The 16,751-nt window shown below is 49.4% G+C and overlaps 1 protein-coding gene across 2 annotated transcripts in view; it reads right to left on the bottom strand.

Moving 5' to 3' along the window:
* Nucleotides 1-16,751, bottom strand: part of PLEKHN1 (pleckstrin homology domain containing N1) — a 168,862-nt gene that overhangs the window by 106,381 nt on the left and 45,730 nt on the right. The window contains exon 16 of one of the 2 annotated variants that reach the window (XR_012642359.1): nt 14,713-15,890. Coding sequence is in view for 1 of the 2 variants with exons in the window: in XM_074975722.1 (XP_074831823.1) it covers nt 15,712-15,890 (179 nt within the window). In the remaining variant the exon portion in view is untranslated. Of the gene's footprint in view, nt 1-13,803; nt 15,891-16,751 lie in introns of those variants that run through there. The other variant, XM_074975722.1, reaches the window with a different exon arrangement.

Below are 16,751 nucleotides of genomic sequence, written 5' to 3'. Positions count from 1 at the left end.
CGACCTCCCTTATTCTGCATGTTGTGTGAGAAATACAGGGGTTAACTGCAAAAATCGAACCCTGGAAGATCAACCTGACCTAGTCGATCTTCTGGGGTAACGTAGACCACGTGCTAAATGAGAGTCAACAATGTGATGCTGTTGTGAAAAATGCAAACATGATTCTGGGATGCATTAACAGGTGTGTTGTGAGCAAGATATGAGAAGTCATTCTTCCGCTCTGTTCTGGGCTGGTTAGACCTCAGTTGGAGTATTGTGTCCAGTTCTGGGCACTGCATTTTAGGAAAGATGTGGCAAAATTGGAGAGGGTCCAGAAAAGAGCAACAAAAATTATCAAAAGTCTAGAGAACATGACCTATGAAGGAAGGCTGAAAGAACTGGGCTTGTTTAGTTTGGAAAAGAGAAGATTGAGAGGGGACATGATAGCAGTCTTCAGGTATCTAAAAGGGTGTCATAAGGAGGAGAGAGAAAACTTGTTCTTCTTGGCCTCTGAGGATAGGACAAGAAGCAATGGGCTTAAACTGCAGCAAGGGAGGTTTAGGTTGTACATTAGGAAAAAGTTCCTGTCAGGGTGGTCAAACACTGGAATAAATCACCTAGGGAGGTTGTGGAATCTCCATCTCTGGAGATATTTAAGAACAGGTTAAATAAATGTCTATCAGGGATGGTCTAGACAGTACCTGGTACTGCCATGAGGGCAGGGGGCTGGACTTGATGACCTCTCAAGATCCCTTCCAGTCTAGTATTCTATGATTCTATGACTAATACCAAAAGACTTTTTTTCAGTCCCTTCTCCCACTCCCAATTGCGGCTTGGGTCACATTTGCTACTGGAATATGATTGAGACAGGCGCTTCTTCAACTCCAATTCATACTGCAATCCAGGAGTGGGGGAGGGTTTCTTGTCCCAGTGCTGAGTGGATTCATCTCGTCCCAAAGAGCCAGTGAGGGCATTAGGGGAACGAGGGGGAAAACGACCGATTCTGGATCAGAACAGCCTCTGGTTTCAATGCATTGAGTCACAGGGGCCCATTTGCAATGCTCATGGCAGGGCCTGGCTCCCTGGTGTGGCAGTAGAACGTGATATCCAGTTCTGCACAGTTAATTGGTATTAAACCCATCCCTGCTATGAGCTGTTCTCTGTAGAACATTATGAGCTGAATAACATACGTACTGTGGATAACCAGGACTCAAACTCAGGACTTCTGCACAAGCAGGGGAATAGTTCTCACTTGAGAACTATTTGCAGCAGTAGACTCAGAGGCCACATGTGTGCCCTGACAACCGGGGAAGGACTAAATCCCACCCGCTCCTAGTCTGTGTCACACAGATGTGCAAACTGGGGCTCTGGATAGTCTGACCCAAAGAATCTTCTGCTCACTTGGACAACCGTGATGCAAAGGGAAGAGCTACATGCAGTACAGGCCTCAGGGCTGGGCTGGGTCAGCTGCCTTGTTTTCCTGAGGCTTGGGCTACAGGCAGTGTCCCCCCATAAACTGACTGCTTGAGCAGCTGCCCAGGAGCGATTCAGGTGCTACCTGGCTGATTAGCAGAGTGCCCACAGCTTGCAGCACGTGTTGCTATGGGTGGGGCACATCCACATATGCCTCAGTGCACAGAAACAAAATGTATTCTGTACAGATGGGAAAAATTAGAGGGACCCCTGGCTACAGGGATATAAAATTGCAGTGTTGCTGCTCGGGCTAGAGCCTCTGCCCTCTCAGGGAGGGTCTCAGAGTCTGTGCACCAGGTGAGCCTGAACATCTACGCTGCAATTGTACAGCCTGGTTGCCTGCGCTGCACAAGGCTGCATGAGCTGCCCCAGGCTCGAAGACTGTGTGCTTTTAATCACAGTGTAAAACAGCCCTTTTATAAGCATATGCTGCTTCAGCTGTGGTGACGAGGCCAGTGAGAGACACAACCCTACTAGGAAACCACTGGTCTGGATACAAGTAGCACAATGACAGCCCCGATCATGTGCAGTACCCGTCAGGGATCCACCTTTCTCCTTCTCCAATAGATACAGCCAACTGCTACGGCTCAGTGCTACCTGGGTTTTCCAGTCTGCAGTGGCATCAGCTTCCAGCCCCCGGGTAATTGTGCAGACATCACCCCCGGCACAAACAGTAACACTGCCAGCACTAGGGGAGTTCAAACATTCGCATATATTCAATTTCACTGTTTAGCCAGTCAGAGCACAACATCCACGCTGCACCTTGTCAAGAGCAGGTGGGAATACAGCGACCACAGCACGGTGGGTGGGTAATAGGGTAACAGTTGGAGGAATCTATTTCATTATCCCAGGCTTTCCTGGGAGACCGTAAACAACACTGCTTTAAAAGAAGCAAGCTAGGGAAATGTCCGCCAGCTCTTTCCACTGGAAACAGCGTGTCTAGCATTTGCTAAGTCTTGCCACACAGCCTCTGGTGCACACTGAGGGTCTGAGTAGGGAGAACAAAGCATCATATGAGGCATAATTAATGCAAAAGTAATCACTAATCGTGCCTCTTTTTGGTTTTTATGACCGTGATTTTATTTTTTAACCAAAATCAGAAGAGAACAAATGCTCTTGTGTCTGAGAAGCAAAGGAGACTAAGACTCATCTGAACCATGTACAGGTTGACCTTATCTCGGCTGGCACCCTCAGCACCTGACTGGTGCCAAACGAGAATTTGCTGGACCGTGGGAGGTCAGTATTGTCTAGCACATTACCAACACTTCCACTGCTTACTAGGCTCTGAGAAGACATTTAGGTGTAAATTAGAGTTAAATTACAGCACAGAACCCTGAGAGCCAGGACTGGTGGCCAGAAACAAACTTTATGGGACCGCAGGAAACTTGGCCACACCCATGAGAAGTCGACATTTGGCTAATTAAAATCATGCCGGTCCAGAGAGTGTCAGCCGAGATAATTTCAGCCTGAACCTATTTTTCTGGTTCTGGACAATAAACTTGCTGGAATTCTTCAGCCTTTCAGAGAAGGTTTGGCTCAAGTTGGGTTCCCAGCCTGGGCCAAAGGTTGGTGGGGAAGGTTGTGATTTTTTTTCCCCCTGCTGGGTTGGGTTTTCCCTAATATGCAGGATACTCAGATACTCTCTGTTCCTTCCATGACTGTCCCTGGCCATGACTAGCATTGAGTTTGCAGTGCAGATGCTGCTGGCTCTGTTCATGGTTTCGGTGCCTTGTGGTGAATGAGTGAACTCCATCAACTGAGGCCAGCTCAGAGAACTTTACCATCAGTGCACTGCAGGGCCTTTTGCTTTGGCTGAATCATCGCTAGAGAGTGACCCATTTGTCTGCATCTCCTCTCTCCCCCTGGGGCCAGGGCTTGGCTTCCGCACAGCTTTCAACCCTGGCCACGTTGTTCTCTGCCCTTCATGTGATGGGGCTGTCAACTCTCTTAAGCAAAGCGGGGTTGGGCTGGGGCAGCTGGGAGCCTGCTCAGGACAATTGTAAGGACTTGTTTCTGCACACCTTGCAGCTTTGCTCTGCCTGCATTTCCCACCCCCTCTCTGCAGGTGTAAAATATGACATTGCAGAGAACAGCACCTTAGATTCTGCAGGAAGTTGACTGACGAGGATATACTTTCCTCTGCCTCTCCTTTGAACCAGAGGCCAAACAAGGAGCAGCCATGCTGCTGGCAGCTGTAGCCTTCCACATGAGATGGAAAACCAGACACTTGATTATACTGTGAGCTGGTGCTGACTGCAGTTTATTTTCTCAGGCTGAGCGCTTCAAGGCTATTCAACCCAAACTCTGGCATCAACAAGAAATGGGGCTGGCAGACTCAGGGGGCCCCTGGGGAGGGTTTGTGTGGGGTGTGGCTCCATGCCCTCAGGAGGGCAGAGCCTCAGGCAGAAGGGGCAGGGCTGGGAGGTAGCTTGCAACCCTCAGAGCTGCCTGGAGTGCACCTTGTCAGGCTTTGGTGGCAATTAAAGCAGGCAGTTGCTCCCGACTCCCAGGAGCCCAGGCAGGGTTCCCTGTAAACTGAGTGCTTGTGCAGCCACCCAGGAGAGATTCAGCTGATTAGCAGAGTGCCTACAGCTAGGTTTTGTTTCTACTGGTGGTGCACATTCACACATGCCTTGGTGCACATAAAATTTATTCTGCACAGGGAGGGCAAAGATTAGAGGGAGCATTTGGCTGTGGGCCCTTTAAACCACAGGGCCCTGGGGCAGTTGCTTCCCCTGTTGGCAGGCTGGAGTTCAAGAAAGCAGTTGATTAAATTGGAGACGGTTCAGAGAAGAGCCACAAGAATGATTAGAGGGTTAAGAAAATCTGCTGTATAGTTAGTGACAGACTGAGCTCTCTGAGTCACTTACTGAAGAGAAGGAGGGACTAGGTTACAGTCTAGAGGTACTCGCATGGGGAGCAAATGTTTAATTATCGGCTGTTCAATCCAGCAGACAAAAGTAGAATACCAGCCAAAGGCTGGAAGTTGAAGATAGACAAATTCAGATAGGACATAATGTGTCGATTTTTAACTGTAAGCATCATTACCCACTGCAAACGTTCACCTGGGGGCTCAGTAGATCCTCCATCACTAGGAGTTCTTAGGTGCAGGCTGGATGGTTTCCCAAACGCTCCGCCCCAGGGATTACAGTGGGGCATGCCTCTGGCTTGTCCTCTGCCAGCAGGCAGTGGAGATGGTCACAAGGGTCTGTCCAGCGGTGCAAGTAAGGTGGTGCACCCCAGTGCGCTGCTCCAGCAAGAAGGAGCTGGTGGGCTGGGGCATTTCACTGCAGAAGGATGTGGGGCGTGCTCCCAGCTCAGCTCCCGGGAAGTGCTCCCTTTGCGCAGCTTCTCAGGAGAGAGTCAAATGCTGCCCTGCTGATTAATTAGCCCACAGCTAGGCTTGTTTCTCTCCCAGTGGTGCACATTCACCCAGGCCTCAGTGCACATAAAATTATTCCACACATGATGGAAAAGATTAGAGGGTTCATTGCTCCTAGGGCTCTCCTTCAGATTGCTACACTAAGGTTAAAGGCCCGAGTTGGGGGCACACCCACACTGGTCTGAGCCTGTCCCTGCCTCAAACTTCCCCATGGTGCCATTTGGGGCTGGGAGGGGGGGCGCTGAAGCTCTCCGCTGCTTGATGTTCTTTCCTTTCCCATCACTGTCAGAGAGCAGAAGGAAAGTGCAGTTTACCAGCATCCCGCTCCCGCCTGGCTGCTGAGGGCGGAGGAGTGAGTGACCCCCACCGCGAGCTTTCCTTTCACTCCCTACTAGTGACTGAAAGGGCATGAACAAGCAGCCTCCTGGTACAAATCAGTGGAGTGGGAGTGCAGCCTCCCTTCCTTCCTTACATGGCATCCTTGCCCCCTTGTGCTCTCCCCCACACCATCCCCTAATGGGACCCCTGACTCCTGGACCTCTAACACAACCACAGCCCCTCTGCCCTGAACCCCCACACCCTGCCTTCTGCACTTCCCATTCCCACCCTCTGGTCTGAGCTCACCCCACACACCCCAACCCCCTGCTCTGAGCCGCCAACTCTGTGATATGAGAATACCTGTAAGACATTTGAGAGGTGGGTACAAACAGCCGTGAACTCCCTGAAGGGTTGAAATACAACAGCACCTGGAAGATATTTAAATCACTTTCACCCCCCGCTTCTGGCCTTGGAATCTATGAAAACCAACTCAAGGGATTCAGCCCCAACTTTCTGGGAGTCTGAGCCACACTTGACACAGAGCTCTGTAGCATCCTAGGGGGCAAACCAGCCTTGTGATGCCTGCAATTTTCCTGAATGGTTTAGTTCAATGTGTCTCAAACAGGGATACGGGTATCTTTGGGGGTACACCAAGGTCGTCCTGATGGATATGTACATATTTGCCTCATTTTACAACAAGTTACATAAAAAAAAAAAAAAGTCAGTACTATTTAAAAGTTCTTCCAGACAATGACTTGTTTCTACTGCTCCATGTGCCTTATGCTGAAATGTAAATACAATATTTCTATTCCAATTCATTGACTTGATAATAAGATCGTAGAAAGTCAGCGAGTTTTCAGTAGTTGTCTGTAATATTTTGGCATGTTTTGGTAAGTAAGTAGTTTTTCAGTGAGGTGTAACTTGGTGGGATACAAAACAAACTGATTCCTGCAAAGGGTACAGTCATCTGGAAAGGTTGCATGGCACTTGTTTCAAGACCTCAGATTACCTTAGGACCATGTTTCTCAATCGGTGGTATGTGGACCCTTTGGGGTTCGCAAGAGAAGTCTGGGGGGACTTATTTTTTTTAAAAAAGGGGCGCTTTATATATAAAAAAGCTGGAAAATGGGTTTAGTCAAGGACCTCTTAAGCTCTGTAGGCTCTCTCTCTCCCCACCATCACTGATTGCTCTGTGAGCCAATACCCAGCCCTACAATAAGGAAATACGAATGCCCGACTTCTGCAAAAGCAGAATAGAAATGACCTTTCCAGTGGGGCCACGTTCCTCTGCCAAAGCCAGCCGCTTCACTGGAGCCTGGGAATGGCAGGTGCAGGGCATGCTACCCTACACCCCAACCTAGCACGCAGCTCCCCAGCTGACACCTCCACTTGCCAAGGAAATGAAAAAGTCAGACAGGTGCACCCTGAATAATGACCTCCTCGTTTCAGCTGCCTTCCGTAGCAGCCTTATTCCAAAGGGGTCCCGCCAGCCAATGGAACACTTACGTGGCTGGATGAGAATAGAGCCTGAATCCTCTCGCCTATGGCAACAGCACGACCAGCGAGATAGAGTTCAAGCAATGGTGCCTCTAATTGCAAGGGGGTTGGCAAGCAATAGCTGCCAGCGAGTTTCAGGCCTGCTCTATGTATGGCGTTTGCTAGCGAGCCACTGGAAGATCTTGCTTCTGCGGACATCCCAGAGAAACAACGGCTGCTTTTTCCTTGACGACTGAAGGGCAGCTGGTCCTAACAGATGTGATATTTCCCTAGCGCCTGCCAGGGCCCCAGACGAACTCCATGCTGCACAGAGAAGTCACTTCCTCCAACACCGGGAGATACTGACTTCATTTTAAAGCCGTCAGGAGCAGGGGTCCCTCTAATTTTTTCCATCCATGAGTGGAATAATTTTTTTCTGTGCACCAAGAAATGTGGCGATGTGCACCACCAATAGAAACACACACTGCTGGCTGTAGGCGCTGTGCTAATGAGCTGGGTGGCACCTGAATATCTCCTGGATAGCCCCCCAAGCACTCAGCTGACAGGGAACCCTGGTCAGGAGACCTGGTGAGGGACATCCATTGGCCCTGATGGGGGAACAGGTCACGGATTTATTCCCCTCAGCCACAGCCTGGGTCAAAGGGGAAAGAAAGACTGGCTTAATGGGCTCTTCTGCAGCAACACAGCAGCCTTGTGCTCCCTGACCTCTGAGCTGCAGGGGAATGAGGCCCAGGATTCCTGTTAGTTTTTTCCATCCATGGGCAGAATAAATTTTGTTATGTGCATCAAAGCATATGGGGACATGTACCACCAGTAGAAAGCCACAGTGCTGGCTCTGGGTGCTCTGCTAATCAGCTGGGCAGCACCTGACTCATGCCTGGGTGGCTGCCCACACACTCAGCTTACAGGGATCACTGCTGGAGCCCCAATTCCTGGCTCGCTTCCCGCTGTCAGGCTGAGTATTCAGGGAAAGTAATTTCCTGTCCCATCCACACCTCCACCCATGCCTCTGGCACCGGGGACAGCCCATTCCTTCTGTGTCTGAGGGCAGAGAAGGCTTTAAGTGGTCCTCCCAGGACAGGCAGGTGTTGCCCAGCACGGAGGCAAGGTTGGTCTTTAGCAGGAATGCGCAGGTCGGATGTCTAAGAGCCTGGCTTTGCTTTGCACTTATAAGGAAATGTCCATCAGCCACAGATCTTAACGCCCTTTACCAATCTGAACTAACTCCCCAGCTCCTTAGGAGAGGTTGCCATATTACAGCTGAAGAAACTGAGGCACGCAACATTGAATGAATTGGCCTGAAGTCACAAAGGGAGCTGGTGTGGGACCAGCGATCTCCAATTCCCACTGCCCATAAAGACCAATGTTGCTCTCTTCACTAAGATACTCTAGCAGCACTGAAAGATCTCACTTCACCTCCCACAAAAGCAGAGGGAGAAACAAAATCATCTCCCACACCCTCAAAGGAAGGTAATTTACTTCTGCGTGGTCCATCCGGTTGCAGATCTGGGGGAGGAGCGCTGTGACTCAGAGAATTTCTGGGTGTTCATTCAGTGAAAGTCACAAATCAGTTCTGGCACATTCACAACCCCTTTTCATGAGCATTCGCGTAAGCAACACATTCACGAGAAGATCAGCAGAAAGACCACAGACCGCATGTAAACATCCACTCTCGGGCTGCCTCGCTGAACACGTAGTGGATTTGGGAATAAACTAATCAGGCAGCACAAGCAATAACACAGGATAACACAGCAGATTAGCCAATGAGTCCAGAAAAACAGCTGCAGTTCACAAGCAGCCCTCAGGCTGAACCGTCCCCAAATAACAAACATCACAAATGGCTTTGTAAAAAAAAAAAAAATCCATCCATTCACAGATAATTTGCACCCCAAAAGGACAGGCTACATCTCCCAGTTGCCAGCACTCCTGACTGCGTCAAGGCTCAATGCTATCTGGTACGGTGCTGAAAGCCACCACGGCTGGAATTAAGTTGCTGCAGGAGAGTCGGGTTTGTACCATTTGGGAAGGAACAATCAGTTTCACACATGCAGAATGGGGAGAGACTGTCTAGGAATGACTACAGCAGAAAGGGATCTAGGGGTTATAGTGGACCACAATCTAAATATGAGTCAACAGTGTGATGCTGTTGCAAAGAAAGCAAACAATTTTGGGATGCATTAACAGGTGTGTTGTGAACAAGACACAAGGAGTCATTCTTCCACTCTGCGCTGGTTAGGCCTCAGCTGGAACACTGTGTCCAGTTCTGGGCACTGCAGTTCAAGAAAGATGTGGAGAAATCAGAGAAGGTCCAGAAAAGAGCAACAAGAATGATTAAAGGTCTAGAGAATGTGACCTATGAAGAAAGGCTGAAAGAATTGGGCTTGTTTAGTTTGGAAAAGAGAAGATTGAGGGGCAACATGATAGCGGTTTTCAGGTATCTAAAAGGGTGTCATGAGGAGGGAGAAAACTTGTTCTTTTTGGCCTCTGAGGAAAGAACAAGAGGCAATGGACTTAAACTGCAGCAAGGGAGGTTTAGGTTGGACATTAGGAAAAAGTTCCTAACTGTCAGGGTGGTCAAACAGTAGAATAAATTGCCAAGGGAGGTTGTGGAACCTCCATCTCTGGAGATATTTAAGAACAAGTTAGATAGATGTCTATCAGGGATGGTTTAGACAGTTAGGGGAGGGGGCTGGACTCAATGGCCTCTCGAGGTCCCTTCCAGTCCTCATGTTCTATGATTTTCATTAGAAGAACTGTTTCTATTTGTCATTTTGTGGGGAAAAGCTCGAAAACGTACTTACAGGCATAAGCGAAAGGCTCAACAGCCAGAAAGCAAAGACTCCAGCATGGATTTTTTTTAAGTTCACCTCATGTGTCCTGAGGCAGCTCTGACATGATGCTTGGAGTTGACAATGTTGACTTCTGCCAAATAATAAATCATCACCTGCCAACACTTGGCCAATTCTACTCACAAACCCAGCCGATCCGCTTCCTTTGGGAACAGACACACAACTACGACAAGAGCAAATGAAAAAGGTGAGCAGAGACAGACAGGAGTGGGTGCAGACTTGCTAGGCACTCCAATGCCCCGGCCTGGGGTTAACGATTTACCTTGTTAATGGGTTAGCTCTGCTGAAGCCTTGGCTTGGGAGGGTGGATATGTTTTTCCAGGAGCAGCGAACTCAGTTCTGGGCCCATTGGCACTGAGTTAGCTTGTGTCACTTTTATAAAACTCTTTAAACTCTGGACTGGCTGGAAAACGTGTCAGAGTGAGGTGGGTTTTCTCAGTTACAAGAGGGGCTGATGTAGGCAGGTGGTGGAAATAGACCACTGCAGTCAGCAACCACAGCTCCCAACAGGTAAGCAGCATCTGTGGCTCCCAGGAGACACCTTGTGGCAGCAGGAAATGGAATCAGTGACTCAGGAGGAGAGATGGGCTGGTGCTGTGAAGCTTGGAATGGGATCTGGGCTTACCCGCTGTTTGGGATGCTGATTAGGGACCATTTTAGGGTTTCTCTACCCTCAAAAGTGCTACTACTTCAATAACACTGGCTTCGTTTAAGTGGGGCAACCCCCTCCCAGCATTCCCTCTAATTTGTCCCACCTATGGGCACAATAAATTTTGTCATGGACCCAGGCATATGGGGATGTGCACCACCAATAGAAATACATGCTGCCCGCTGTAGGTGCTCTGCTAAACAGCTGATGGCACCTGAATCTTGCCTGGACATCCGCCCAAGTGCTCCGTTTACAGGGGACACTGCCTCCTCCCTGTTCTCCCCAGGTGTGGAGTCAGACACAGTTACATCCATACACCAATGGTGTATTTCTATAGGATATGGAAAATAAGTGTAACTGCATTCACACGAGGGTCTGTGCCACAGTAGGCTAAACCCTGTTTTATCCAGTATTCACTCAACTCTCAAATAACCGGTATAATCACTGCCATGACACCGCTTCCCCTTCTTACTCTGCTGGACAGCAGAACTGAGCGTGTGAGCAACGCCCCATCCCTTGGGGGCTGGCCCATGCAGCACCTGCCCTGCCTCGCTGCATGCGCATGCTCCTCCACTCTCCCGCCCGCTGTCCATCGCCCAAAGCTGCTCCCTGCGTGGCGCAGCCATGTGCGAGCCCCCCGTCACCATCTTCAACAGCTTCCCGCCGTCCCCACCAACAAGCCTAGGGGCAGCGGTCGAGTGGGAGCAAGGGAAGCTGGGGTGCTTGGGAAGTGGTAGTAGGGCAGAGGCACTGGGGTGCAGGGGAAGCTGAGCTTTGTTATTCAGGGGAGCCACTAACCCCCACCTGTACCTCGCCCAGCTGCTCTCTATTAACCAGAATATTTGAACAGCCAGCCCCAGGGCTGCTGGACAGGAAAATGTTAACTGTAGTAACTGTTTGGATTACAAAACGAAGCCACCCCCTAACCAGAACGGCCTGGCACCCAAGTCTGAAAAATCACTTAGACGTGGTGGGTCTCTCTCTCCCCAGTAGCTGGCACTGTTCTCATTGCTAGAGCTGAACTAATAGCCCAGAATGGCACAGCGGGGCAACAGCGCCAGAGATTTTGTCTTTCAGATGAGCCATACAACCTAGGCTTTGACTCTTGGCTTATTCGAGCTCCACGGCATTTTTTTTTTTCTTTTGCAAGCTCACCCAGCACGGACCAGGGCCAAGATATCACAGTTATTACACTCTGCCTCGTGCTATCCTGCCCACACTTGATTCTGGATAATGTAGGCTTTGTTCTCTCTTCTGAACTGCTGTGCTACGTTCCTGCATGATGTTTGAGGGTTGCCAAGTTCCACCCCAGAGATGGCTGTATTTCAATGACAAGGATGATGTTCCTAATCCCCCTCCCACACTCAGCTGGCTGTACAAGGTAGTTTGGTGCAATCTCTTCTGTACTGGGATACACAGTCAGTCACCACCTTCAAATCTCTTTGGCTACGTCTACACTAGCCCCAAACTTCGAAGTGGCCACGCAAATGGCCATTTTGAAGTTTACTAATGAAGCGCTGAAATGCATATTCAGCACTTCATTAGCATGTGGGCGGCCGCGGCACTTCGAAATTGACACGCCTCGCCGCCATGCGGCTCATCCTGACGGGGCTCCTTTTCAAAAGGAACCGCCTGCTTCAAAGTCCCCTTATTCCCATGAGCTGATGGGAATAAGGGGACTTCGAAGTAGGCGGGGTCCTTTCGAAAAGGAGCCCCATCTGGACGAGCCAGGCGGTGGCGAGGCGTGTCAATTTCAAAGTGCCGCGGCCGCCCGCATGCTAATGAAGCGCTGAATATGCATTTCAGCACTTCATTAGTAAACTTCAAAATGGCCATTTGCGTGGCCATTTCGAAGTTTGGGGATAGTGTAGACACGGCCTTTGACACACATTTTTAAAGTGCTCAGGCCTATAAGTAACTAAGACTTTGAAAAGATTTTTAAAGCTAATTAGGTTTTGCTCTGCTCCCCATCACAATGCTTAAGTGCGTCCAGAACGTAAGCCTCATTTTCAAAAGCACAGCAGGCATTTGGGTGTTGACATTAAATTGACAGCCGAGTGCAGCAGCGCCTAACCAGCTTTAAAAAGTTGGGCCTCCATGCTGATCCTAAGTCCAAATGTTTAAATCGGAGCTCAGCAACCTTTCTGAAACGAAGTGCTGAAATTTGACGTTTTGACCTCGATGTATGGTGCAAGTGCTGATGGTGCTTTTTAAAATCACTAAGGGCTTGTCTACACTTGCCCCCAACTTCGAAGGGGGCATGTTAATCAGGGCGATGGGAGATTACTAAAGAAGTGCTGCGGTGAGTATGTTGCTTTGTGTTAAGATTTGGTGGAAAGGTCCAACATGATGAAAACCTGCCGGATCCAGAGCGCAGCACACACAGGGAGGCCCAGTTGTTGTCAGGATCCTTCCCCCGGCTCATTCTAGTGCTCACACTACTTCAAAGTGCCTTTACTCCCCAAAGGCACTTTGAAGTGCTCGGGGTTACATGCATGCCGGCACTCTGAAGTTGTCATGGGGGAGAATTAGCCTAATGAAGTGCTGCATATTCACCACAGCACTTCATTAGTAATCTGCCATTGCCCTGATTACCACGTCCCCTTCAAAGTTGGGGGTAAGTGTAGACAAGCCCTTATAGTCCTACTTACAACAGCTTCATTAATACATGAATAAACTAAGATGTAGAGCTTTACCATTGAGGGGGTGGTTGGTAGCATTAGCTGGTCTTTTGTTAATCCACAGGCAGCCTGACTTCGAGCAAGCTCCCGGCTGCATGGGGAGGAGGGGTGGGGCTGTGCTCCTGCCTTGCATGCCGATGAAAACCGGCTCACGTGCCAAGTGCTGGAGGTTGCTGAGCTCTGTGCTAGGCAACGCACATGCCCTTTGGAGCACTTTGCAGGTACCCTCAAAGGTATTCAGATGCCTAACACCCACTGATTATACCTTGGAAGGTCTGGGACTCAGACCTTCAGTCCACTCACCCATTGGGTCTGGGACTTTGTTTCCACTCAAAGCAAAGCTGCCATCCAGAATGCCTAGACTGTCTCTTCCCTCCCCCAGCTGAAAGGCGGGGAAATGTTACAGTTGGACAATACAGTCACAGCTGCTGGAGAATGCTAGATTAGTCTGACAGCCTGAGAAACAAGAGAGAAAGACGAGCGGCATCTTGAGTGAAATGCACACCTGTGCAAATATCCAGCTAAAAGTTTATGCCTCACTTATGATCTTCTTCAGCTAGTGCCAGCTCTTGGCTAGTTTCCTGTTTTACTGGACTACAGCCAGCAGAGCTGATTAACTTTGCAGCCAGGCAAAGCGATCCGGATCACCACAATCCGTTGAATGATTTGGATTCTTCGACTGGCACTTGCAAAGCACCTTTCCAGCCGAAAGGTTCCAACGACAGCAGGACAAAACCCAGCCTGTAAACTCTGAAGTTTCAGCCTCTGGCACAGGTACCATCTCCTGAAGATCACGCTAGGGAATTTGTTCCTAGATGAGATTTTCACACGTGACTGATCTAAACTGAGCAGCACAGACTGTCAGCAGCCTGGAAATTCTTCCTCTTGCCAGTGATTCAAAGTCTTAGGGGGTGGGGAAAAGTTATTTTGTCCTTCAAGTGCTGGCAGAAAGGACAGCAATGTAGAGGAAAAACCCCAATTCCCCAGTTAATCCAGGTGAGGACAAAGAAAAACTCTGTTCTGAAGGCAGATGCATTATTATTAGAATTCTACAGTGTTGCAAAAATTGACCAGAGTACTTTACAGTCGGATACATTGCTATCTCTGCTCTCTATACAGAAAAATGTAGAGCTCAGAAAAGGTTTTTGAATGTTGCTGTGTTCGCTGAAACCAGTGAGCCCAGCTGCATCCCAGAAAACAATGTGCCTCTGACATTCCCCAGTGCAAATATGTTTACAATAAATAGCTCCTCTCCGTGTTATTATAGATAAACCCTCCCAATCTGAAAGTAAACCTGAACCAAAAAAAAAAAAACAGCTAGCAGACCCAACCATCCCACCCAGCACAGACGTGTTGGCCGCTGATCATCTCACAGTATTGTATATAGTCCATAGCTACAAAATTAAATAGGTTTTTAACTCACCCGCAGTTATACATTAAATAAAAATATTCCACTCAAAACTTACATGTAAACTTTGCTCAATACCTTCTAAAAAGTTCAAGTATGACAGGCTAGTGGCTTCTTTCACTTCTACCCATGAAAGAAAGAGATGGCCTGAATACTCTTGGTTCTACAGACTGCTTGGGGAATGCAGGTAACAATTTGCAGCCTCGGGTGAAGCACCTTGGCTTGCAGTCCACCCTGCGTGTGCTGAAGGATCTGGCTGAAGCAGCTAGAGAATGACAATGCTCTGATGCTGTTCCCACAGGAATGATGGCTGTGGGGTGGGCTTCTGCCTTTCCTGAAGGGGAGCTCTGGACACCAGCATTCCTGAGATTATTGGAGCATTCGGCAGAGTTTTGTTTTGAGATGATTTCCTGCCCACCCACTTGGCTAGCCCAGACATACCTTGGTGGAGCTTGGATTGAGTTGGGTAAACTTACAGAGGTCTGAATTTGGAGAGAGGAAAAAATTTATAGGGCTAGATCCAGGGGTTTCCTCACCCGGAGGCCTCTTCTGAAAACACAAGTGCTTTGGAGCACTTTGCAGGTAACCGATTTACTCTTAATCTCTTAGTGCTGGCCAAGCTATGCAGATTCTTCCATAGATGCCCATCACCATTGTGGGCCACCACTGGCAGAGAAGATTAAGCAGCATCCAGAGACAGAGATAGACCCTACCTGGGGTCTGTGCACAGCCTGTGAATCAGGCCAGATTTCTGTCTCCAACATCTCCACTGCCAGCTCTGATTTTTGCTCTGAGTTCATAGGCCGAATGCAGTTTTTCCCAATCCTGCAGACTCTGAGCACCATCAAATCGCCAGAGCTGTGCCTGAATGTTCACATTCAACATTTAAAGGTATCCCGGATATTAACAACTAAGAGGCGCCAATGGAAAAGAAATTGACCGGGTCTCCCAATGCATGTGCTCTTTAATACTTAACACACAAACTGATCCATCTCGTGACCAGTTTCCTCCACTTCTGCACTGATAGTCACTCATCTTTCCATGCACACCATATCTTGTTAGCTGAAGGGAGTGTGATTAGTAGCTAGACTTGTTTCCAGAGCACAGAACAATGGCTATGCACAATACCCAATTCCCTCTGGAACCAGGATAGGGGTTTCTTTAGAACCCCCAGTTTCCAAGGACCCCTCATGCTGCAGAAATGTTGAGGGCTAAGGAGGGACTTAGTTTTTCATGATGCTTTGTAGTCTTGCTGGCGCCTGTTGGCTTCGTGCTAAGAGTCGGTGGAAAGGCCCAACGTGATGTAAACCTGCCAGATCCAGAGCACAGCACACACAGGGTGGCCCAATCATTGTCGGAATCCTTCCCCCAGCTCACTCTAGACACACCCGAGATTCTTCACCACTCAAAGGCACAGCTGAAAGCGGAGTGGTCAGGGTGGGGCAGGCCCTGGAGTGTTCATGAGCTTCCTGCCCTCATACGTGATAAAACTGTGGGCAGGAGACGGGCCCAGCCTGGCGGATGTCTGGCTCCTTCCCCTCAGCATCCCAGAGGTTGTCGTAACTGAAGTCACTCTGGAAGCTTTGGAGTTCTGCGTAGTCATGATAGGCAGAGTCGTGACACCCAGGCAGGTGGTAGGCACCGGCGCTTCTGGCTGCAAATCGGGGGGGAAGAGACAAAGCAGGTTACCTGGATTGCTCTGGAATTTCTATGCTGTTACAGTCTCTTCCAAGAGTATACAGCAGGGAAAGGTGCTGCCATGAGACCTGGTAACGGATGCTCTCAGAGAGCAGGCATAAGAGGAGGATCAGCAAAGCGTGCCTGGCCCATGCTCCCTGCCCCAGCCCCAAATGGCTCAGCTCCTAGGGAGAGCTTCATCCCCACAGTTCTGCTGAGCCTCCCACAGGGAGTGAAGGCCAACCATGATGGACACTGGGTTGTTTTCCCTCTCACACGGACACATCCATCGGGAAGCAATGGACCGTCATTCTCCAGTGAGGAGACGAACCAGGTCGGATGCTATTCCGGGTTACGGCCAATGCGCCCTCCAAGGTTTCCAACCATGTGCAGAATAAAGTTTGTTCTGTGCACAAGACATGTCCAGATGTGCATGACCAGTCGCCACACGTGCTGCCAGCTCTGGGCTCTACTAATCAGCATCTGATTCTTTCCTGAGTGGTCACTAATGTTCCCTGTAAGTTTCTCCATCCATGTGCGGAATAAATTTTAATGTGCATTGAGGCATGTGCCAACATGCCCCACCAGCAGAAAAAAAACACTTAGCTGTAGGCGCTCTGCTAATCAGCTGGGTGGCGTTGGACTCTCTCCTGAGCAGCCGCACAAGTGGGCAGCTTACAGGAAACACTGGCCACTGCCACAGGGCCACCAAATCCAGGGCAACTGCATCTAAATGATCTAAATAGAAAAGTGCCCCAGCGTGACAAGCAAGCCCCAACATAAGCCAGACAGACAGAGGCCAAGGACAGCGAAGGGGCCATTTCTGCTGTTATGCAGG

The sequence above is a fragment of the Carettochelys insculpta genome, chromosome 23, assembly GCF_033958435.1.
Source record: "Carettochelys insculpta isolate YL-2023 chromosome 23, ASM3395843v1, whole genome shotgun sequence".
Lineage (NCBI taxonomy): Eukaryota > Metazoa > Chordata > Testudines > Carettochelyidae > Carettochelys > Carettochelys insculpta.
This window is presented reverse-complemented; position numbering and strand designations above follow the sequence as displayed.